Below are 22,184 nucleotides of genomic sequence, written 5' to 3' on the forward strand. Positions count from 1 at the left end.
GCAGCCCCAGGGAACCGGTGTGGGGGAGTGTGGAGAGGGGGACACTCTGCCTCTGGGGCTCAGGCCAGGAAGCTTTGATTCATCCCAGAACTAGGTCAGCTTTTTTTTTTTTTTATCACCAAAAACCAAGGGAAAAAGACCAGGAGTCAACAGGCCGATGAGGCCGGAACAGCTGTGGGGTGGTGGTGGGGTGCGGGTCCCAGGCCTGTCCCTTCTCCCTGACGCACGAGCACAGTTGGGGGAGGGCTGAGTCCCCCAAACCTGAGCCACTCACACGGAGTCCTGGGCTTGTTTGAACTGCCCCACACCCTGGCTTCTCTCCGCAGCAGACCCTGTGGACGTGCTGGAGGTCCTGGGCGTGCGGGGGAGCCAGGCTGGGGTCCCTTCCGGGCCTGGCCTCTGCCCCCAGAGAGTCCTGGAGGGCGACCGGGCATTCAGAGTGGGCAAGGCCAGCACACTAGGTGTCCCCACGCGGGAGCTCTTTCCAGGTGAGTCAGGGCAGGAGGCACTGGAGGTCATCCTAGGAGCACGGGTCTTTGCCAGGCCATCTGAGCTGCCCCCTTCCCTCTACCCTCCCCCACCCCCAGGTGGGTCCTTTCCTGAGAACTTCTCCGTGCTGATCACTCTGCGGGGCCAGCCCACCAACCAGTCTGTGCTTCTATCCATTTACGACGAGGGCGGTGCCCGGCAGCTGGGCCTGGCCCTGGGGCCAGCTCTGGGCCTCCTAGGGGACTCCTTCAGCCCACTTCCTCAGCAGGTCAACCTCACAGATGGCAGGTGAGTGTAGGGAGGGTGGGGGTCCAGAGAGAGCTGGGGTGAGAAGCACCCTTCACTGAGACCGTCCCCTTGCAGGTGGCACCGTGTGGCGGTCAGTGTGGACGGTGGGATGGTGACCCTGGTGGCTGACTGTGAACCTCAGTCCCCCGTGTTGGGCCAGGGGCCTCGATTCATCAGTACAGCTGGGATCACTGTGCTGGGGACCCAGGACTTTGGGGAGGAGACTTTTGAGGTAACGGTTCAGTGATAGGGGAAACTGAGGCAGAGGATGGAGGGGGTCTTGTCCACTCCCTGAATCTGGAGAAGGTATAGGGGAAGGTGGATGTCCAGCTTCAACCTGGCACCTGGAAGCTGAGAGAAGGGAGCACCATGCATCGTTGTGCATCTTTGCAGCGTGCAACTGTGAGATCACAGAGCCACGAAACGAGAATTTGTGACGGCGCATACTTGGCTCATGATGGGAGGATAAGGTTGTGATGTGTGCCTGCGCTGGTTGTCGTGATGGTGTGTGATTGTGTGCGGGGCGGTTGTGACATTGGGTACCAGCGAGGCACGATGTTGTGTGGCTGTGTGACAGATGTGGTTTGGGTGTGGTGACTGTTGGTGGTGACTGTGCTGGCTGTGACTGTGATGCGTGTCACCTCCAGGAGGCCAGGGACCTCATCCACATGTTCCCCTCCTTATCCCCAGTATGTTGAAGGGCACCTGGCACGTAGTAGTTGTCACCAGGTGCCCGAGGAATAAGGAACAAATGTACCTCTGATGGGACAGATGTTGTGGGGTGTGGTTTGTGGTTGTGATTTGGTGTGACCCTGATAGAATCTACCTTCCCTCAATTTTGAGGGGCAGAAGGATTGCTGGGGCAGAGCCACCCTTTCCTTATACTTCGGGAGCTCTGGGTGGGGAAACATCAAGCCTTGCTGCTTGGAATGGGGTCAGAGTCAGCGTGTGGCCCCCTTCCCTGACCCCCACCCTCTCCCCAGGGAGATATTCAGGAGCTGCTGATTAGCCCGGACCCTCAGGCTGCCTTCCAGGCCTGCGAGCAATACCTTCCCGGCTGTGACAACCTGGACCCTACAGCCACAGGGGTGAGTGAGGCTGTGTGACAGATGCTTGTCATCTCTGGCTCCATGTCACAGGAATGAATGAATTCTGACCCCCATCCATGGGGCTGAGTGACCTCTGCCCTCAAGCATATCCTAACTGAGTGACCCTTGGCCCCATATCATATGATTGACCTTGACCCCATGTCACAGGGCTGAGTGAGCTCTGGCTCCAAACAGAGGACCAATGGACCATGTGCCAGCATGGCCTCAGGTGACCTGAGTGATGGGGCCTCCATTGAGGGGCTCCGGACCTGATTGGGGCCCTCTTCTCAGACCCCCCAGGGTGACCCAGAAACCCCTCGCCCTCGAAGGAAAGGAAAGGGAAAAGGGAGGAAAAAAGGACGAGGTCGCAAGGGGAAAGGCAGGAAGAAGAAGAACAAGGAAACTTTGACCCCGAGTCCACCTCCTGGCTCCCCGGAGAACCAGGTAAGGGACCTGAGACCTCTCACCTGTGCTCTTTGACTGCCTGACTTCTGGCCTCTGATCTCCACTGATCCACTGGCACCTCATCTAAGGTCTCTGCCTCTAGTCTCCAATCTCTGACCTTTGACTTTCAGCTAGCTGAAAAGGAGTTGGTCCTGTCTTATGAGCTCTCCCATCTCTGTCCCCCCAACCTCCAGTTCTGAGGGGCTGGAGGGAGGGGGCACACCCAGATGAGTACCTTATTATTAGGGAGTTCTTGGTGAGGGCTACTGTTTAAGGGTACCCATTAGCTGGGGCGAATGATGGGTTCATTAGTTAGCGTGTCTTTGTTTGAGGTTGACTGGTTGGGATCATTGGTGATGGTTATTCATTGGTGGAGTCACTAATTAGAATTGGGGGACACTATTTGGCCTGCCTGATTGAGATTGCTGGTTGGGTGGGTCACTGTAGAGAGTTATTGATTGAGGTCAGGGTTTGGGGGGTTCCCAGTTGGAGGTCACTGTTATAGGTCATTGATGGAGGCCACTGTTGGTCTTATTGGCATCACTAGTTTGGGATTAATGGTGGAGAGGGGTCATTGCTGGGGATCATTAGTTGGCGAAGTCATCAGTGGGGGACCACTGACTGGAGGGCACTAGTGGGGTCATCAATTGGAGTCACTAGTTGGAGGAGTGACTTTCAGGGGTTCATGGATAGGATAATTAGTTTGGGAGTCCCTGATGGGTTATTAGTTGGGAAGTCATTGAAAGGTCATTGGTTAGTGGAATTACTGTTTGCAGGTCATTGGTTGAGGAGCACTAGTCAGACTCACTAATGGGTATTCATTGTTGAAGGATCATTGGTTAAAGGAATAATTGATTAGAGGTCACTGGTGGGGTGTATTAGTTGGGGGTCACTGGTTGAGGTCATTGGTTGGGGAGGTCACTGGATGGGAGAGTAACTGGTTGGAGTTGTTGATGGGGGTCACTAATTGGAGGGCCTCTGATGCATCACTGGTTAGAGGAATTATTGGTGGGAGGCCAATGATGTGGCTTATTAGTTGAGGGGGTCATTGGTTAGGTCCCTCTGTGTGGATCATTGGTTAGGGGTCATTGGTGGGGGTCATTAATTGAGGGTCACTAATGGGTCACTGATTGTAGGAATAATTGGGGGCCATTGATGGCGGTCATTTGTTGGTGGGTCACTGGGTAGTGGTCCTTGGTGTGGGCTGTTGGCTGGGGTCCTTGGTTGGGAGGTCACTGATTACATGACATCTGCTCTCAGCATCAGCAAGGAGAAAGAAATGATCACTTCAGGCCCAGAACAAGGACACCAAGAGTAGCCTATCCCTCCCCATCCCTTTCCTCAGCCCCAGCCCCTCACCGGGGCCCCACCACCCTCTTCACACCCTTGACCCAGTTCCTCTGCAGCTGTCCAGGCCAGAAGGAGCCGCTGCTCCCTTTCTGACTGCAGCCTGGCTGGCTGACTGCTGAGCTCTATCTTGGGACCGGACACGTGGGATAGGCTTCTGGAGTCTGGCCCTGAGTGCTGGACCTTGACCCTGACCGCTGGGCTCAGGGGCCAACCCCATTCCTGCTTCCAGGCCTGCCAGACCCGGCCAGCCCAGCCCCTCCTCCACACGAGAGCTCCCCCTGCTGGCTCTCCTGGTCCAGCCAGGACATCTTCGCTTCCACTGGCCAGCCCTCTACCCTACATCCCTCTGATGTTTTTGGGAATCCTCCTCTGTCCTCCTCCCTAGACTGGGCACTCCAGGGGGCAGGGCCTGTCTCCTCCTTTACCTCCTTTTTGTCTTGATTTCCCTGACCCCAGACTTGATTCTCCCCCGTCCCTGCTCCAGACCTCCACTGACATCCCGCAGACAGAGACACCAGCTCCAATTCCGTCTCCGACGCCCACACCTTTGGTCATCACCACGGCTGTGACTATTGGCAACAACGTCACCATTGCAGAGGTCGGTGGGAAGTGGGCGGGGCTGGGCAGGGCAGTGGTGGTGGCAGATAATCAAGAGTTCAGGGGCAAACTTGCTCTGTCCCAATGTCCTCAGGGGGGCCTGAGCCCTGACAGCGAAACCGAACTGGGAACCCTGAAGACTGAGTTGGCCAGAGAGGACAAGGAAGGAGGTGGCCCCACCATGGGCCCTGACTTCCGGGCAGCAGAACGGTTATTGCAGACTCAGTTCCAGATCCTTTCTGCGAGTCTGGGTGGCCAGGTTAGGTGCAGGGGGAGGGATTCCTGTCTGGAGCCACACACAGCCACATCCTCTCTCTTGCCTTCTTTTTGTTGCGTAGAATGCCTTCCCACCACCCCAGTGCAGTTGACAAATATTTATCGACAGACACTGTGTTAATGTGACAGGCATTGTGCTAATGGATGGCTCTGTGGGTAGGGTGATGCCTTTGGCTTTTAATCTAAGCGAGATGAGAAACCACTTGAGATGCAACGTGATCTGACGGCGTTTTAACAGCTCCTTCTGGCTGCTCAATACCACACGGACTGTAGGGGGAGCCAGAGGGGCAGCAGGGGAACCAGTAGTCCACACAACAGAGAGTGGTGATCTGGATGACGGTGGTGGTGGTGGTGGTGGGGATAGAGAAACTAGACAGGTTTGGGCCATGCTCCATTTTGCTTTTGCTGCCGGAGGTGGAAAAAGATGCAAGGATGACCAGGTGGATGCACGGTGGCGCCCTTGAGTAAGAGCGGGAAGCCTGGAGCAGGTGGAAAGTGTCAAGGATCTCATTTTGGATGGGCTAAATTACCGACACCTGTTTGGCATCCACATGGCGATGTCAAGCGAGTGATTGCTTAGAAGATTCTGGAGTTCAAGGGAAATGTCTAGGCTGGAGATAAAGACTTGGGACTTAGCAGAGCGATGCTATCTTTAGTCAAGGGTTTGAATGAGGTTGCCTAGGACAATAACGCAGACAGAGAAGGCAGCCCAGGTTCCAGCCTTGGTGTTGGACAGGAGAGGAGGTGAATAGTTCTAACCAACTTCCCTTGAGTGCCTGTTAGGTGTCAAGCATTGTTTTAACTCATTCATCTTCCCATGGGATGTATTCAGTTGTCATTCACCCGCTGGCTTTGCAAGTGAGGCTGTAGGAGTTGAATAAGTTGCCCAACATCACTCTGCTAGTGAGAGGCAGCTCCAGGATTAGGACCCCGCAGGATTAGGAGCCCCATGAGCTCCAGAGTTCATGCTCTTCACCTGGTTGCTCCCTGGCCAGGTTGAAGCTGGATGCTGTGCTGCTCAAAGCACGTTGGTTGAAGAAAGAATGGCAGAGTGCACTCAGAGTGCATGCATGCGAGACGAGTGTGAGGTCAGTTAGCTGGGACTTCTATGTCTGAGTTCTGGGCTCACATCCCTTTTCTCTCCACTCCCCTGCCCCAGGGTGCCGGAGAGAAGGGAGCTAAAGGAGAACCAGGCGTGATTGAACAGGTGAGGGGTGTGGGGCTGCGGGGGGGTGGGGGATCTTGGGCTAGAATGGGGGTCACACTCATTTCTCCTCAGGGACAGCAGTTTGAGGGACCTCCAGGAGCCCCTGGACCCCAGGTGAGTCATGGCTGTGTTCCCCTCTTCCTGTCTTTCTCTTCCAATGTTTGAGCCCCTGGGGTGAAATGTTGCTGGATCATTCAAAGACTATTGGACATTTGAGGCTCAAAGGATGAGTCAAAATAGGCATTGGGATGTAAAGTTGGGGGTTGATGTGGGTCAGTATAGTATTGAGGGGCCAGAAATGGCTCAGTGATGGATGGGAAGGTGAGCGTGGGGTCAGTGGTGGGTCAGAAGCCAGCCTGACTCAGACTTTGCCCTTCTCATGACTTCTGTTCCTTTGTCCCCAACAGGGGGTGGTTGGCCCCTCAGGCCCTCCTGGCCCCCCAGGATTCCCTGGGGACCCTGGTCCACCGGTAAGAGACTCCCCCTGGGCTGTATCCTTCTTGGGGAGTGAGGTTTCAGGTCGTGGAGCTGAGGTTGGGAGCGTGGATGTCTGATCGTGGGTCTGAGAGGCTGGGACTGCGGACACTGTCTTGGAGCTGGCACTGACCCCTCCTGGTCATCTCTCTTCCCATCTGTGAATTATCACTCTGGCTCCTCTTCTGTCTCTGGGGGCCTATCCTCTCTTTTCTCCTTCTGTCTGTCTCTATCCCTGAGTTTCTTTCATCTCTGTCTTTCTCCCTGTGTCTCTGTTTCTTCACCTCTCTTCTCTCTGTCTCTGTCTCTGTTTCTGTCTCTGCCACTTTTTGTAACTCTCTCCCTCCCTGCATCTCTCTACCCTTCTCTTGCCCTCTGTGTCTTTCCCTGCCTCCCTCTTTCCATCTCTCTGCCTCTACCCCTCTCTGGCTCTCTCCCCTCTCCCCTCCATCTCTGTCTCTAACCTCTGTCTCTCTCTGTCCCCTCCTGCTCCCATCCTTTCCTTTATCTCTCTGCCTTCATCCCTCTGTCTCCCTCCCTCTCTCAGGGCCCTGCTGGCCTCCCAGGAATTCCTGGTATTGATGGGATCCGGGGTCTACCAGGCACTGTCATCATGATGCCGGTAAGAAGGAGACAGGGTGGCACAGCCTCGGGACGTGGAGTGCTGACCCAGGAGGGGGCCTCTCTTTGGGGCTCCCCTCACCACTAGTTGCCCCCTAGTTCCAGTATTTAAGCGGCTCCCTCAAAGGACCCCCAGTCTCCTTCCAGCAGGCCCAGGCTCAAGCGGTACTGCAACAGGCTCAGGTGAGTGGAGCACAATTAGGTGACCAATGGGGGGGGAAGGGTAATGGGAGGCCACTGAGAGAATGACAGAGGTGGAGGATAATGACGGCTAGTCAGGAGACAGGTGGCTATTTGTCTCCTGAAGATGCTCTTGTGGGGAGTGTTGGGGATCTTGTGGGAGAGCTGAGGCTCTGTTCCTCTCTGTGTTTCCAGCTCTCTATGAAAGGCCCCCCTGGCCCAGTGGGGCTCACTGGGCGCCCAGGCCCTGTGGTGAGTGACGAGGCTACATGGAAAAGGGGGATACATCCGTGGAGAGGGGTGACCTTCCTCTGACCGCTTTACCCCATCTCTCTTCCTCCAAGGGCCTCCCTGGGTATCCAGGTCTGAAAGGAGAGATGGGAGAAATGGGGCCACAGGTGAGATTGGTGGGAGTGGGGACAGGATTGGATGGGAAGGGTCTTCTCCTGGGGCCACAGGATAAAGTGCTAGTTGGGGAAAATGACAGGGGGTCTGGGAATACCCTTGCAATTACTGCCCTTCCTTGGGAATGATTTAAAATAAGTCCTTCCTCCTTCTTATTCTCCTTTTTCTTCCTCCTTTTCTGTCTCTTCTAGGGTCCCCGGGGCCTTCAGGGCCCTCTTGGGCCCCCTGGCCGAGAGGGAAAGATGGTGAGTGACTCCTAGGAATCCATCCCTCAGTTCCCCACATGAGCCTCGGCTCTGTGCCCCCGGGGTCTACTGGGGTCATTATTGGGATAAGAGGGCAGAGAATGGCAGCTCCGCTGAGTGTGTGACAAAGGTATCTGGCCAGGTCAGAGTCAGGGAGGACTTGGCAGAGGGACTGATGCTTGAACTGAGATCTGAGGCATAGCCAAGTAAACAGGAGAGGAAGGGCATTCCAAGTAGAAGGAACAGCATGTGCAACAGAAAAGACTGGCACGTTGTGGAGGAATGACGAACAAGATAATTCCAGACAGTTTTAAGTGCAATGAGGAACCTGCAGCAGGGCGGTTAATGGAGCCTGAAGATGAGGGTTCTTAATTTTTGTGATGATGGTGACATGCACTAGAGCAAAAGTACTAGGGATAAAGAATAGTGGGTGGGTTTGACAAGTGCCCATCAACTGATGAATGGATAAAGAAGATGTGGTATATATATACAATGGAATACTACTCAGCCATAAAAAAGACAAAATCATCCCATTTGCAACAACATGGATGGACCCTGTGGGTATTATGTTAAGTGCAATATGTCAGACAGAGAATGACAAACAGTGCATGATTTCACTTATATGTGGAAGATAAACAAACACATGGATAAAGAGAACAGATTAGTGGTTACCAGAGGGGAAGGGGATTGAGGGGTGGGCAAAAGGGGTAAAAGGGCACATATATATGGTGATAGATAAAAATTAGACTATTGGTGGTGAGCACAATGCAGTATATGCAAAAACTGATAAATAAATAATGTATACCTGAAATTTCACAACTTTATAAACCATTATGACCTCAATAAAAAAAAATAATGGGTGGGTTTGAAATATATTTGGAAAGTTAAATTGGTTCACAGATAAGCCCCCAGCACAGGATGCTCCATGAGGAAGGTGCTCGATAAATGGTAGTAGGTATCTTGATGATGTCGCCTCCCCCATAGGGCCGCTCTGGAGCAGATGGGGCTCGGGGCCTCCCAGGGGACACCGGACCTAAGGTAGGTGATGGGGCCGGGACTGGGACTCAGAGGGACTGTCAGGGTCGAGGATTCAAGGCTCAGCTGTTTCTTTGTGCAGGGTGATCGAGGCTTTGATGGCCTGCCTGGGCTGCCTGGTGAGAAGGGTCAAAGGGTGAGTGTGTGAGGCTCCTCCCCCATGTCCAAGTCCCCTCCCAATATTCATGACACCCTCCTCGCCCCCAGTATCAGAGCCTCCGTCCCTGTGTCTGAGTCTTCACCCCACGTACCCCATCGCCCTTCATGGGGGGCTGGTCTCCACCCCCACCTCTCCACTCTGGTGAACTCCCCTCTGTTCCCCACTCCAGGGTGACTTTGGCCATGTGGGGCAACCTGGCCCCCCAGGAGAGGATGGTGAGAAGGTAAGTTTGGAAGAGCGTTAGGGGATGATTTGGAAGCTGGAAAGCCAGGATGAGAGTCAGACAGGAGTAGAGCATTCAGGAGACTGGGTGGGGGTGAGGGTCTGCACTAGAGGCCCCAATGGGGCTCAAAAAGATGGATTAGGAGCTGGGGGCTAGTACTGAGTTAGGAGGTGAGACCCAGGATTGCAGGTCTGGGATTAGGGTCAGGAGACTGTATTGAATCACATGTGCTCAGTCGGCTGGATTCTGCCACATGCTTTGACTGAATCCACTGGAAGCGGCTGCCCAGATGAGGGAAGGTGGTTCCCCAAGGGTTGTACGTCTCCCCTCCTCAAGTGATGACACTTTCCCACAGGGAGCAGTGGGACCTCCGGGGCCCACCGGGCAGGCTGGGGAGCCGGTGAGTATCAGGGACCCCTGGGGCCCCTTGCCTGGCACGGGGGGGGGGAGTCAGGACTCACAGGGCCTCAGAGCAGCGGTGCTGGAACAATGCTCCTGCTTCCTTGCAGGGTCCCCGAGGACTGATTGGCCCTAGAGGCTCCCCTGGCCCCCTGGGACGCCCGGTGAGAATGTCGCTCTCTCTCCACCTCCCTGCCTGTCCTTTCCTCGCCTTTGTCTCCTCTGCATGTCCATTTCTGTTGCCTGGTTTCTCTGCCCATCTCTCAGTGTGTCAGATGCAGGCTCCTGCGCATGTGTCTGCCCTGGTCTCACACTTATCCTCCCCCAGGGTGTAGTTGGAATTGACGGTGCTCCAGGTGCCAAAGGAAATGTGGTACGTGTTCTACCTTCTGACCCCTGATGCTTTCTGACACTCTGACCCCATGACCATCCATATCCTTGTGCGCTCCCATGACCCCCCATATCAACTTCACTGACACCTCAACACCAGATCCCTTCCAGCTTCATGCAACCCTCACTTTCTCCCCAGGGTCCTCCAGGAGAACCAGGCCCCCCAGGACAGCAGGGAAATCCTGGATCCCAGGTTTGAGCTATCTTTCCCAGTAACGGGGAGTGGCATTGGTCAGCCAAGGTCATAGACCACTCCCAGCCTTCCCATTCTTTGCACTCACTGCCCCCTTCTCATGCCTTCCTTTGCCCTCTTTTTTATATCCTCAGGGACTCCCTGGCCCCCAGGGACCCATTGGCCCTCCTGGGGAGAAGGTGAGTGACAGCTCTACCTAACCCCAATCCCCGTGTCTTCTTCCTTCAACTCTGTCTGCAGGAAAAGCTTCCCCCCAGGGCCCCTTTTGTTAACCCTGGATAATGATAAATTGCAACATTCCCTAAACAAGCCCAGAGTTACAAAGTGTCATTGTTGGAGAAGGTTCAGTTGCAAGAAATAGAAACCCACCAAAGCTGGGTCATAGCAGGGGATATTGTCAGGATACAGGGGAACCCACAGAAGCCAGTCATAGAAAATAGTACCAAGACTCATGGGCCAGGAGAGCCCTTTCTCTGGGTCCTATGGTGTCATCTTTGTTTCTTGGCACGTGTTTCTATCTCCTCTTGCAGACAACCTTCTTTTTGCACATATCTTAGTCTTTCCTCACCCCCAACTTCTATTTCTACACAATCTTGTGCTGTTTTGTCACCATCTTAGTCCCTAGCTCCTCAAGACCTTATAGTTTCTTTATCTAAATCCATGTGAACATAGTTTCTATAAGGTAAGGTATCCCTTACCTGGAAATTTCAGGAGAGAATCTAATTGGCTTAGCTGAGCCACGGTGCCCACCTCTGGATCTGTCAACTGTTTGTAGGACGTAGGGGGTCACCTCATGCCTGCCTAGACCCTCCCTCATCAGATGGAGCTGTGGGTGGGAGGCACTTCTAAAGAAATGGGTGTGTCTGGGGAACCCCTCAACCCAAATGTCTCTCACACTGTTTTTACATCCCTTGTCTCAATCCTCCCAGAGGCAGAGGATTTCTGAGACTCAGAGAGGGGAGGGGCTTGGCCAGGGTCACACAGCAAGTCTGGGCAGAGTTCAGCAGAGATTTCCAGGCCGGTGGGATCTGCTTCTTCTCTAACCTTTAGCTGTGTATCTGAGTAGGGCTGATCCTGGTGGAACGCTGGGCTCTGAGACCTTCTGTCTCCCACTACTGTTCATCTTTTCTCAGGGTCCCCCTGGAAACCTAGGAATTCCAGGCGTCCCAGGATCTGATGGCCCTCCGGTAAGAACTGGGAGCTGGAAGAAGGAGGAAGAAGAATGAGGAGACTTGGGAATTTGGATGGTCAAATCTCGGTCTCTGACAAGTTTGAATGTTTTCTCCCCAGGGTCACCCAGGCCATGAAGGTCCCACGGGAGAGAAAGGGGCCCAGGTGAGTGACCTGAGAAAGGCTGGGTTGGGAATGAAGGTTGGTACTCAGGGGCTGATGAGGAGAGAGAGGAGGGCACTGAGCACATGGAGGGGGGAGGACAGGATGGCACTGATCTTATCTCCATCTCAGGGTCCACCAGGATCGGCAGGTCCTCCGGGCTATCCTGGACCTCGGGGTGTAAAGGTAGGTGATGCTTGGGGCCTGCAGGTAAGGGGTGATTCATCAGCATTGGCTTTGGAGACCAGCTCCATCAGAAACTTCTGCATGTGGGATGAAAGGACTCAGTCTGCCAGGCAAGGTGTAGTGGGAGTGGGGTTTGAATCTGACTGACAATATATAGAAGTGTGTGTGTTACTTTGGAGCCCAACAGCCACAGGACAGCATTACAGCGTGGTTGTTGCCTTGTAGTTGAGGACAGTTAAGCCATTAGAGGCTGAACCCATTTTGCTGTAAGCACACACGCCACATCCAAGTACAGGTCAGCACATTGTAGTCAAGCAGATGGTTGTGTTTTAACTCAAGCCCAGAGCCACACGATCTATGAGCACGGTGATGCTGGGACGAGCTGAGAGCTGTACTGTGGCTAAATAGAGGTGCACTGTTGACCAAGGGCAGGGACATTGGAATTCACATCTATATGGTAGCTGAGTCCAGTTACATTGTAGCCAAGTGTAGGTACAGTGTTACCGGTGGTCTAGGAACAGAATTTGGTAGTAGCCAAGAGCTGATTAATCACATTTTTGCGTTGTATAGCCAAGGAGGTGGCTACACCTTTGGGTGTCCAAACTCAGAGTTACATTGTAGTCATGCATAGTTATAGATAGTTGAAGCCTAGGTTGTAGCTGAGTCTAGTTACGTTGCAGCCAAGGCCAGAGAATCATTGTAGCCAAGGTTGGTTACATTGTGGTCAAGTGAATTGCCCTGTGGCCAAAGACAGTCACACTATTGTCAAAACACATAGTTATATTGTATCCAAGTGCAATGTCATTGTAGTCACTGAGCTCAGTTACGCTGTGTCTCCCTGTGGCTTGAAATAGTCAAGCTGTTGTCAAAACATATAGTTATATTGTATCCAAGTACAATTTCATTGTAGTTGCTGAGCTCAGTTACGTTGTAGCCAAGAGCAGCTTCCCTGGCTGCCGGAGCCCAGACTTTGGTGTGAGGAGCATCTGGGCTTGCACTGAGCCATGCACAGACTCGCCTTGTTGCCAGGCACAGAGTCGCATTGTAGTCAGCACAATGAGGAACATTCCTTTGCCTTTAGAATGAGTCTCTGGCCTGGAATGTTCATCTTCCTTCTCCTGCCAGAAGGAACTGTGGACACAGTGTCCCTGGGAGACAGGAATCAATTACTGGGAAATTTGGCTTTCCCTGCACACCCCCACACAGATGACCTTGGGAGACAGCCAGTGGGTAGGGGCGGGGGAGAGGCAGCCTGTTGTACATCACATTAGCAGGCTTTGGGGAAAGGTTACTTCCTCTGAGGCTGCCCCCCTACTCCCAACCAACATCCTCTTAGGACTGTCCTGGCTGTTTCGGGGCATGGGACTGAGTTTGAGGCCCTTCATGAGCAGGGAGGGACCTGAGAGCTTTTTTATTTTACAGGGTACCTCTGGCAACCGGGGCCACCAGGGGGAGAAAGGAGAGAAGGTGAGAAGGGATGGGGTTCCTGGGGAGGGGAGAGCCCTAATAATGGGACTCTGGCTGTGTCCCTTCCCTGAAACCCTGACCTCTGACCTCTGCACTCTCTCTCACCCAGGGAGAGGATGGCTTCCCAGGCTTCAAGGGTGATGCGGGGCTTAAAGGCGATTGGGTAAGACAATCTTCAGATGAGGGGCTGGTGGGTCTAGGGGAGATAGGGAGAAGGTGAGCTGGAGCTAAGGTAGCGGGCTGGAAGGAGCAGGAATGACAAAGGACTGATATTAGGGCGTCTCCTTTCTATTCCAGGGGCAACCCGGACCCCCAGGTCCCCGAGGAGAGGATGGTCCTGAAGGGCTGAAGGGGCAGGAGGGGCTGGCTGGCGAGGAGGGCCCTCCAGGCTCAGCTGGGGAGAAGGTGAATGGACCTTGGTCACCCCCTCCAGCTTCCCAACCTGCAGTCCAGGTGTTCCCGGGGCCCTTTGCCTCTGCCCTCTCCTCTTTTACCTCTGACCTCAGGAGGCTGCTACCACATTTACCATCTCCTTTAATTCCTCAGCTCAGCATTAAAGCAATTCCATGCACATTATCTTATTTTTATCCGCATAGCCACCACATGCAATAGGCATTTTTCTCCCCATTTTACAGACAAGGAAACTGAGATTTGGAGTGGTTGAATGACCCACCCAAGGACATGTCTGTAGCCTGGCAGGAGTCAGGGCTTGAACTTATGTGTCCCTGAATCCCATCCTACTGCCCCTTCCACCATGCCCCAGTCATCTTGTCCTTCCCCTTTGACCTCCTGGTTGTAATTTCTGACCTTTGTCTCATAATCTCTCCACAGGGCAAGCTTGGGGTACCAGGTCTCCCAGGTTACCCAGGACGTCCAGGCCCTAAGGTAAGAAGCTAGGGGGCTGAGGCTGGGCAAGTGCAGAGTTCAGAGACTGATTAACATCTGGGGGTCCAGGCTGTGGTCTGGGGGTTGAGTTGTCCATCCCATGGGCCATTGAGAGACAGTCTAAGATGTGGGCTTTGGCATCAGACAGATTTGGGCTCAAATACCCACCCCTTAGCTGCTAAGTGACCTTGGCCAAGTCTCTCGAGCCCATTTTCTCAGTTGCAAAAAGGAGATACCAGTAGTATTTACCTCATCAATTTGATTATAATAACCTTGGTGATTTTAATAATAAAACTGTAGGATCCTTCTTGTTTGGTACGATTGAGGTTGGTTCAAACAAAGTCAATAAGGATGAGAATCATAAAAATTACACATCTTACATATCTTGAATTAATTATAACATAATAAAGTGTACTTATATAAAAATGTACGTCTGTCTGCCAATGTTTTGATGGACGAGGCTACAGTTTAGACACGTCTTTCTGCCTAAACCACACCCATATTACATCACTGATGATTTATAGTTTTTATTTATATAAAGTGGAGCAGAAACTCAAAGACACTTGGGAAGAAATCTGAATGCAGAATCCTTCCAGAGTTCTACACTTTTGCCATCTAATTTAACAGTGATTTTTTTTCAGTGACTTCCTTTTATATGGGGTCTTCTCCATTTCACTTAGATTTCACAGACATGGCTCTTTTCCTTTCTACCTCTCATCAGCTTTTGTCAACTTTTATTAAGTCACATGACTCCAATACCAAGGGCAACTGACATAAACAGGTTTGGAAATAAACTCAACCATAGCTAAGAATAGAACTCACCAAGTGGAAGAAGTTCATGGGAGTTAGAGTGAAGCCTCCCAGCCAAGACCCATCGCCATGTCTTGGGCATGAAGCAAAGCATTACAGGAGGCATGCTGTGTTGGTTAAGTTGAGGTCAGTGTCTTGGTCAGCTCGGGCTGCTCTAACAAAAATACCTTAGACTGGGTGGCTTAAACAACAGAAATTTATTTCTCACAGTTCTGGAGGCTGGAAGTCTGAGATCAGAGTGCCAGCATGGTTGGGTTATGGTGAGGGCTGTCTTCCAGGTTTACGGATGACTGTCTTCTCTCTGTGTCCTCACATGGCAGCGTGGGGGGGGGGGGACGGAGAGGGAGATCTAGTCTCCAGCCTCCTCCTCGCCTTATAAGGGCACTGATCCCATTCATGAAGGCTCTACCAGCACGACCTGCTCACCTCCCAAAGGCCCCCCCTCCAAATACCATCACACTGGGGATTAGGGCCTAAACATATGAATTCGGGGGGTACACAAACGTTCAGTCCATGGCAGTGAGTAATCGTCATCATAAATAACAATGACAGCTCACATTTCTTGAGCAATTACTATCTGTCAAAGACCGTGTAAAACACTGTTCACACATTATCCTATTTAATCCTTGCCAAAACCGTGTGAGGGAGGTATTGTTGGTATCCCCAGGCTGCAAACAAGGAGATTGGTGCTCAGAGGGGCTAAGCCATTTGTCCAGGGCCACACAGCTAGTCCAGTGGTGGATCTGGGATTCAAAACACAGTGGGACATGGGAAGAGATATCAGAGCCAATGATATCTTCCCCCAGGTGGAAGGAGGTTGCCTCCAAGATGGGCAGGACAGCATGGACTGGAGTCAGTTAGTTAACAAATACTGAGTAAGGACCCACCACATGCCAGGCAGTGGGGAATAAGACTGGAGTGCTATGTCTTAGTGGGGAATACAGACACTGAATAAGTAAGCAAGTGAACGAGGTTATTTCAATAAAGTACTATTTGTATTGAAAATAAAATAAGATAACGTGATAGACAGAGGGTGACTTGGAGGATGTGGTCATCAGGATGGTGGCAGAAGGCCTCCCTAAGGAGTGACATCTGAATGAGATCTAAATGGTGAGGAGTAGCAGGGTCTGCGGGGACCTGAGAGAAGAGCATTTTAGGCAAAGGGAGCAGCCAGTGTAAAGGCCCTGAGGCATGAGTGTACTGGTGTGTCCAAGGAGCATTGAGGAGACCAGCGTGGCTGCAGTGGAGTGAGCAAGTGGGGAGAGTGGGGAAAGAGGAGGGCAGAGAGCTGCCCTGGAGGAGGCCGGGGCTGGAAGGACCAAAGAAGCTTCTGGAATCAGTGGCCTGGAAGGCCTGAAAGGATGGAGTGGCTGAATGGAGTGAGGGGCCAACTTTGCCCACCACCCACTCCTCACCCCAGCTCTTCTCTCTGATTCTCTCCACTCAGGGATCTATTGGCTTTCCTGGGCCCCTGGGACCATTAGGAGAGAAAGGGAAGCGGGTGAGTTGTGATCCAGGGGTCAGGGGAGAGGGAAGGGCTTGCGTGAGTGGAACAGCGTGTGTGCTGTGCGTGACAGCAGGTGGGCCCCTGAGTGGCTGTGTCTATGTCTGGAAGCACTTGCACGCACACATATTCCCGTGTGCAATGCAGGGCACATGCTGGTGACCCCATCTGGCATCACAGCTCACTTGCCTGTATGTACATATGTGTGTGTGCAGCCCGTCTGCTTCTCAATGCAGATCAGAAGAGGTCTGGAGGCTGCAGCCTGTGGGCCCATGCCTGGGTGAACAAGAGACTGAGCCTGCATGTGCGTTGTGTGACTGTGGGCATGCGTGTGTGCAAGGGGCATGTAATGTGTGTGAAAGGATATGGATATACACACGTGCATGTATTTCTGTGTACACTGAGTGATTCTGTATACACGCATGCGTTGTCTTGTTATGTGTGCACTGCAGCTGTGTAAATGGACGTTGTGTATATGCACATGAGTGTATGTATACTGCTGTGTTTATAGGACTGTGTCCTCACATGAATCCATGCATGTATGTGTTTACATTGGGTGTAAATGTGTGCAAGGGACATATTACATGACAAGCTTGGCATGTCCACCTGGGCTGTGTATTGCCCAAAGCATGCCATGATGGCATACATCATGTGTCCATACCATGCAGCTGTGATAAATAGGTGTCCATGTGGGCGAATATGCTTGTAGGTGTGGAGCATATAGGTGCAATCATACATGTAATTGGGGATCTGTGATCTTTGTAGGGTTGTGTGTGTCTAAGTCGTGTTTATGTGTGTGTGTGAATGAAAGTGTGGCAGCCGTCCTTCTAGGTCTGTGACTGGATGCATTTGTGTGTTTGTGTCATGTCTTTGCACCGTAACTCTCTTCTGCTGCCCCCTCACCTGATCTATTTTCCAGGGGAAGGCGGGGCAGCCAGGCCTGGAAGGAGAGCGGGGACCACCAGTAAGAAAATGGGGAGCTCCCCCCACCCCACTGGGCCTTGGGGGACAGGGCTGGGAGGAGGGGCTGTGAGAGGAGAGGTGGTGGGGAGGTCGTGAGTGGGAAGGAAAGAGGGTTTGGGTTATGTCAGTGTCCCCGGTGGGGCAAGAGAAGGGGTCACGGAGGGTGGGGACTGGAGGATTCGGTCTCATCTCCCAGGTCCCCCACCCTCTCAGTTCTAATCTTTGTTTCTTTCTCTTCAGGGCTCCCGTGGAGAGAGGGGGCAACCTGGTGCCACGGGGCAGCCAGGCCCCAAGGTATGGGGTGGGTGTGATCAGGCCTCTGTGCAGACCTTCTGCTGCAGGCTCACCAAGTCCCTCCCAGCTGAGGTTGTTCTGCAGCCTGAGTCTCATTCATTCTGTCCTAGGGCGACGTGGGCCAGGACGGGGCCCCCGGGATCCCTGGAGAAAAGGTAAGTGTGTGTGTGTGTGTGTGTGTCTGTGTGTGCGTGTGAGATTCTGGGGGGGGAGACAAGCCCAGTAGGTGGGCAGACACAATAACACAGAATGTGGAAAGAGCGCAGCCTCTGTTGCCAGAGGCTTCTTCAAGTCCTAACTCTGACACTCACCTGCTGTGTGACCCTGGGTGAGTCACTTAACCTCTCTGTGCCTCAGTGTCTCCCGCTATAAGATGAGGATAACCACAGTCCCTGCCCCAAGGGCTGCAGTGGCGAATGAAATGACTGCGTGCAGAGTGCTTGGCCCCATGCCCCACATGCAGAAAGCACTTAGTATGTGTCAGCTCTTGTCATGATGTGGGGCTCAGGGCGGCTGGGCAGGAGGGATGAGATGATGACTTCTGGCTCCCTTTCAGGGCCTCCTGGGTCTGCAAGGCCCTCCTGGATTCCCAGGGCCAAAGGGTCCCACTGTGAGTGAGCTCACTCTAATTGGGGGGTGGGTAGGAGGGGGAGCCAGGGAGAGGGGAGGCCTCTTATTTGTGCCTTAACTCTCTCCCACCTCATCCCCTAGGGCCCCCAGGGAAAAGACGGGCGACCTGGGCACCCTGGACAGAGAGGAGAATTGGTGAGTGACCCCTTGACCTCTGACCCCTGACCTGATTAGGCTCTCCATTTCTTCCTCCCCGTGTGACACCCCCTTTTAATTTTTCTCCCCAGGGCTTCCAAGGTCAGACAGGCCCACCTGGACCAGCTGGTGTCGTGGGTCCTCAGGTCAGGGTAGACCCCACAAGTCTCCCTGGTTTTGCCCCAGGTGGGGGGTACTTAAGGTGGGTCAGACAGACCCCCACCCTCAGCCACCTCCGTTCAAGATGAGCCTTCTTCCTTTCCAGGGAAAGACGGGAGATGCAGGGCCTCTGGGTGAGAGGGGGCCCCCAGGCCCCCCTGGACCTCCAGGTGAACAAGGTCTTCCGGGCCTGGAAGGCAGAGAAGGGGCCAAGGTGAGACCCTGCCCAGTGGGAGATCTCGGTTGAGCGGCCCCAAAGGTCCCTCAACGGCCCCACGCCCACTCGAGGCTCAGAATGAGCCCCACAGGGGGGGGGCTTGGACTCACAGATGGGGGGAGACACCCCTTCTCTGGAGCCTGACCTTTGTCCTCTGCACTCCTGCAGGGGGACTTGGGACCACTGGGACCCGTTGGAAAGGAAGGGCCCCCTGGACTCCGGGGCTTCCCTGGCCCCAAAGGAGCCCCCGGGGACCCCGTGAGTATCCTCTGCAGCCCCTCCTGCATGTGCCTGGCTGGGCTGTGAAGCGGAGAGGAAAAGGGGGGGCTCTGGAGAGGGACATGGCGGTGAATCCTGGGTGGCCTCAGCACCCAGGAAGGGGGTAGGAACTGTGAGCCCCCTAGAGACAGGACCTGGAGGCACCCTTGGGGGCGGGGTCTCTTGACTGTGACTCATCTCCTTCCTCAGGGACCTACTGGGTTGAAGGGTGACAAGGGCCCCCCGGGGCCCATCGGGGCCAACGTAAGTGTAACACCCTTGCTGGGTGGGCGGCAGGGTGGAGGGGCCTCGGGGCATCTGGGGAGCTGGGCATTGTCATGATTAAGTCCACTATTTGGGGACTCAGACAGGCCTGGGTCACACCCAGCTCTGCCACTCATTGGCAGAGCTATCCTGTCACTCCTAGACCCTCAGTTTCCTCATCTGTAACACAGCCCCATCTCAGAGATTATCAGAGATCTCAATGAGATGACCCGTCTGCCACATACTTACCTGTGTGCCAGACATCAGCCTATAAAAACCTCCTTTCTCCTGGGGCTTACATTCTGGTCGGAGAGACAAGATCAGCCATGATGAATGCCACGAAGCAAACCAGTGCAGAGAATGTGGAGTTTGGGGAAAAGCAGCTGAAATTGGCTGGTGAGGGAGGGCCTCCCGAGAAGCTGAAGTTTGAACTGAGACCTGAGGCAGTGAGGGAGGAGCCACGGGGATGTGTGGAGGAACAGCAATGTAGGCAGGGGGAACAGCCAGTGCAAAGGCCCTGAGGCTGGACTGTGTCTGGCATGATGGAGAAACAGCCAGGAGGCTCATGGCTGGAAGGGGATGAGCGAGGGGGAGAGAGGGAGGAGGTGAGGGCAGAGAGGGGCCGGGGGCAGGTCGTGCAGGGCCGTGTGGGCAGCCAGGAGGACTTCTCTTTTCCTCCTGGTGAGGTGGGAGCCATGGAGGGCTGTGGGCAGAGGAGGGACATGCCCTGACTCAGGCGTTCACAGCGCCCTCTGGCTGCTGTGTGGGGAACAGATTGGATACGTCTAGTAACCACCTGAGTGCCTGGCGGCTTGAAAACCCTCCATAAACGAGAACCACAGCTGTTGCTATTTTTCCCGACCCCTCACCCCCGTTCTCAGGGCCCCCCTGGGGAGCGCGGTCCTGTGGGCCCGGCAGGAGGCATTGGGCTCCCCGGCCAGAGTGGAGGCCAAGGCCCTGTTGGCCCCGCAGGCGAGAAGGGGTCCCCGGTAAGTGCCTGCCCACCCCATTCCTCAGGCATCCTCAGGACCCACTCCTGCCCTGACCCCTGACTCCCCACCCACTCCCCCCTCAGGGCGAACGTGGTCCCCCTGGCCCCACGGGCAAAGACGGGATCCCAGGGCCCTTGGGGCTTCCAGGACCTCCTGGAGCTGTGGGGCCTTCTGGCGAGGAAGGGGACAAGGTGAGAGAGGGTTCGTGGAGAGGGGGGCTGGGGGAGGCTGGGGGTAGGAGGAGGCCGGGTCCTGCCTCACCATGTTTCCTCTGCAGGGAGAAGTGGGCGCCCCGGGTCACAAAGGAAGCAAAGGCGATAAGGGGGATGCGGTGAGTGGGGCAGGGGGTGGTCCTCGGGGAGGGGAGAGGGATGTGGAGTGTGGGCGGGGGAGGCCACAGAGCTTGCTGCCTTCCTGAGCCCCATCTCGACACCGGCAAGCAACAGAAGCCACTCCAGCTGCCTGGAATAACGGGGCCAACCGCAGACAGAGTCGCTGGGGCCCCAGGGGACGGGGGGCACTGAGGTGTCCTGTGCCCAGTTTCCCTCCAGGCCTCAGCTGCAGCGCCCGGCACCAGGGGGCCAGCTGGGTCCCTGGGCTGGTGGGACTTCTGGGGAAACGTCCTGGCGGGCCAAGCTTAGGACAGATGCTGTGTCTGATTCCACCAGTTGGTGGCTAGGAAGACAGGGTCGGGGGATGCAGCTGTCACTCCTGGTGGGGAGAGTGCTCAAGGGGGCAGTGATTGACATCTCTAGTACCCCCCCATCTTGAACTTGAGGGGCTTTTGACTCTGTTCCCTCCCCCAGGGCCCGCCTGGACCAACAGGAATACGGGGTCCTGCCGGAGTCCCAGGACCCCCAGTGAGTACTTCTGGCTTTGTGACTGTCCTCTGGAGCCCTGATGGGAAGGGACGGTGTCCTCCGCCTGGACTCAAGCCCAAATTCAACCCCAACCCTGATCTATCCCTTCACACTGACGCCCAACATGAGCTCACCCCAGAATCTGACTCAATCCCAACCTGAACCCCAACCCTGAAGCCCATCACAGCCCCCATCCCAATCCCAACCCATTCCTTATCTTCAAGTCCCACGTTAGCTGAACCTCACCCAGTCCTACACTTGACCCCAACCCTGACCCACCCTCCAATGTTGACCCCAAACCTGAACTCACACTCTGAATCTGACCTGGGCCCCAACCTCAAACCCAACCCTAGATTGCATCTCAACCCCATCTGAACCCTGCTCACGACCTTGACCTCGACCCGAACTAGACTCGCCACCCAACGCCCATCTCAAAACGTTGACTCCAACCCTTGACTTCATTCCCAAATTCTGACCCACTCCCCAACTTCAAACCCAACCCTGACCCTCCCCCAACTTAATCCCAACCCTGACCCCAACTCTTAACCTCAATCCTGACATTGACCCTAAGCAGATCTTCAACCCTTGACCCAGACCCTAACTGTGCCCACCCCTGTCCTTCCTCCAGGGAGCAGATGGGGCTCAGGGGCGCCGGGGACCCCCGGGCCTCTTTGGGCAGAAAGGAGATGATGGAGTAAGAGGCTTCGTAGGGCTGATTGGCCCCCCTGGCCTGCAGGTGGGTGTCTGAGTTTGGGGGTATGGTCTCTGGTTCCTCCCACCTTGTGCCCCAATCTTCCTTCTTTGTTCCACAGGGGCTGCCAGGCCCTCCTGGAGAAAAAGGGGAGGTCGGAGACGTGGGGTCCATGGTATGGACAACAGGGGAGGTGGGAGGGGGAGGGGCAGGATGGAGGTGGCCATTAGATCGATTTGGGGGGGGTCACAGGGCACATAGTCATTTTAAGGGTCATGCGGGTCACCAGCATCTAAGTTGGTGTTTGTGGTTACTGGCGTCTTTGTAGGCGCCATGGGGTCACTGGATGCTCTTCTGACTGTCCCACAGGGTCCCCATGGAGCTCCAGGCCCTAGAGGTCCCCATGGCCCCAGCGGATCAGAGGTGAGGACACGGGGGTGCCCGGGATGCCTCAGAGGTGGGATATCCACTTC

At 54.5% G+C, this 22,184-nt stretch overlaps 1 protein-coding gene across 1 annotated transcript in view; it reads left to right on the forward strand.

Annotated features, from left to right (window-relative positions):
• COL5A3 (collagen type V alpha 3 chain) overlaps positions 1–22,184 on the forward strand; it is a 37,032-nt gene that overhangs the window by 3,773 nt on the left and 11,075 nt on the right. Inside the window, exons 2-48 of the mRNA XM_058525756.1 lie at positions 327–488; positions 588–777; positions 853–1,009; positions 1,761–1,865; positions 2,157–2,309; positions 4,144–4,257; positions 4,351–4,497; positions 5,692–5,739; positions 5,812–5,853; positions 6,147–6,209; positions 6,761–6,835; positions 6,934–7,017; positions 7,210–7,266; positions 7,359–7,412; positions 7,611–7,664; positions 8,649–8,702; positions 8,782–8,835; positions 9,029–9,082; positions 9,438–9,482; positions 9,592–9,645; positions 9,810–9,854; positions 10,011–10,064; positions 10,199–10,243; positions 11,198–11,251; positions 11,355–11,399; positions 11,529–11,582; positions 13,005–13,049; positions 13,159–13,212; positions 13,347–13,454; positions 13,881–13,934; positions 16,192–16,245; positions 17,168–17,212; positions 17,452–17,505; positions 17,616–17,660; positions 18,062–18,115; positions 18,217–18,270; positions 18,363–18,416; positions 18,536–18,643; positions 18,815–18,904; positions 19,115–19,168; positions 20,050–20,157; positions 20,244–20,351; positions 20,438–20,491; positions 20,967–21,020; positions 21,649–21,756; positions 21,833–21,886; positions 22,081–22,134. Coding sequence (XP_058381739.1) covers positions 327–488; positions 588–777; positions 853–1,009; positions 1,761–1,865; positions 2,157–2,309; positions 4,144–4,257; positions 4,351–4,497; positions 5,692–5,739; positions 5,812–5,853; positions 6,147–6,209; positions 6,761–6,835; positions 6,934–7,017; positions 7,210–7,266; positions 7,359–7,412; positions 7,611–7,664; positions 8,649–8,702; positions 8,782–8,835; positions 9,029–9,082; positions 9,438–9,482; positions 9,592–9,645; positions 9,810–9,854; positions 10,011–10,064; positions 10,199–10,243; positions 11,198–11,251; positions 11,355–11,399; positions 11,529–11,582; positions 13,005–13,049; positions 13,159–13,212; positions 13,347–13,454; positions 13,881–13,934; positions 16,192–16,245; positions 17,168–17,212; positions 17,452–17,505; positions 17,616–17,660; positions 18,062–18,115; positions 18,217–18,270; positions 18,363–18,416; positions 18,536–18,643; positions 18,815–18,904; positions 19,115–19,168; positions 20,050–20,157; positions 20,244–20,351; positions 20,438–20,491; positions 20,967–21,020; positions 21,649–21,756; positions 21,833–21,886; positions 22,081–22,134 — 3,476 coding nt within the window. The remainder of the gene's footprint in view (positions 1–326; positions 489–587; positions 778–852; positions 1,010–1,760; positions 1,866–2,156; positions 2,310–4,143; positions 4,258–4,350; positions 4,498–5,691; positions 5,740–5,811; positions 5,854–6,146; positions 6,210–6,760; positions 6,836–6,933; positions 7,018–7,209; positions 7,267–7,358; positions 7,413–7,610; positions 7,665–8,648; positions 8,703–8,781; positions 8,836–9,028; positions 9,083–9,437; positions 9,483–9,591; positions 9,646–9,809; positions 9,855–10,010; positions 10,065–10,198; positions 10,244–11,197; positions 11,252–11,354; positions 11,400–11,528; positions 11,583–13,004; positions 13,050–13,158; positions 13,213–13,346; positions 13,455–13,880; positions 13,935–16,191; positions 16,246–17,167; positions 17,213–17,451; positions 17,506–17,615; positions 17,661–18,061; positions 18,116–18,216; positions 18,271–18,362; positions 18,417–18,535; positions 18,644–18,814; positions 18,905–19,114; positions 19,169–20,049; positions 20,158–20,243; positions 20,352–20,437; positions 20,492–20,966; positions 21,021–21,648; positions 21,757–21,832; positions 21,887–22,080; positions 22,135–22,184) is intronic.

This window comes from Diceros bicornis, chromosome 30 (genome assembly GCF_020826845.1).
Source record: "Diceros bicornis minor isolate mBicDic1 chromosome 30, mDicBic1.mat.cur, whole genome shotgun sequence".
Classification (NCBI taxonomy): Eukaryota; Metazoa; Chordata; class Mammalia; order Perissodactyla; family Rhinocerotidae; genus Diceros; species Diceros bicornis.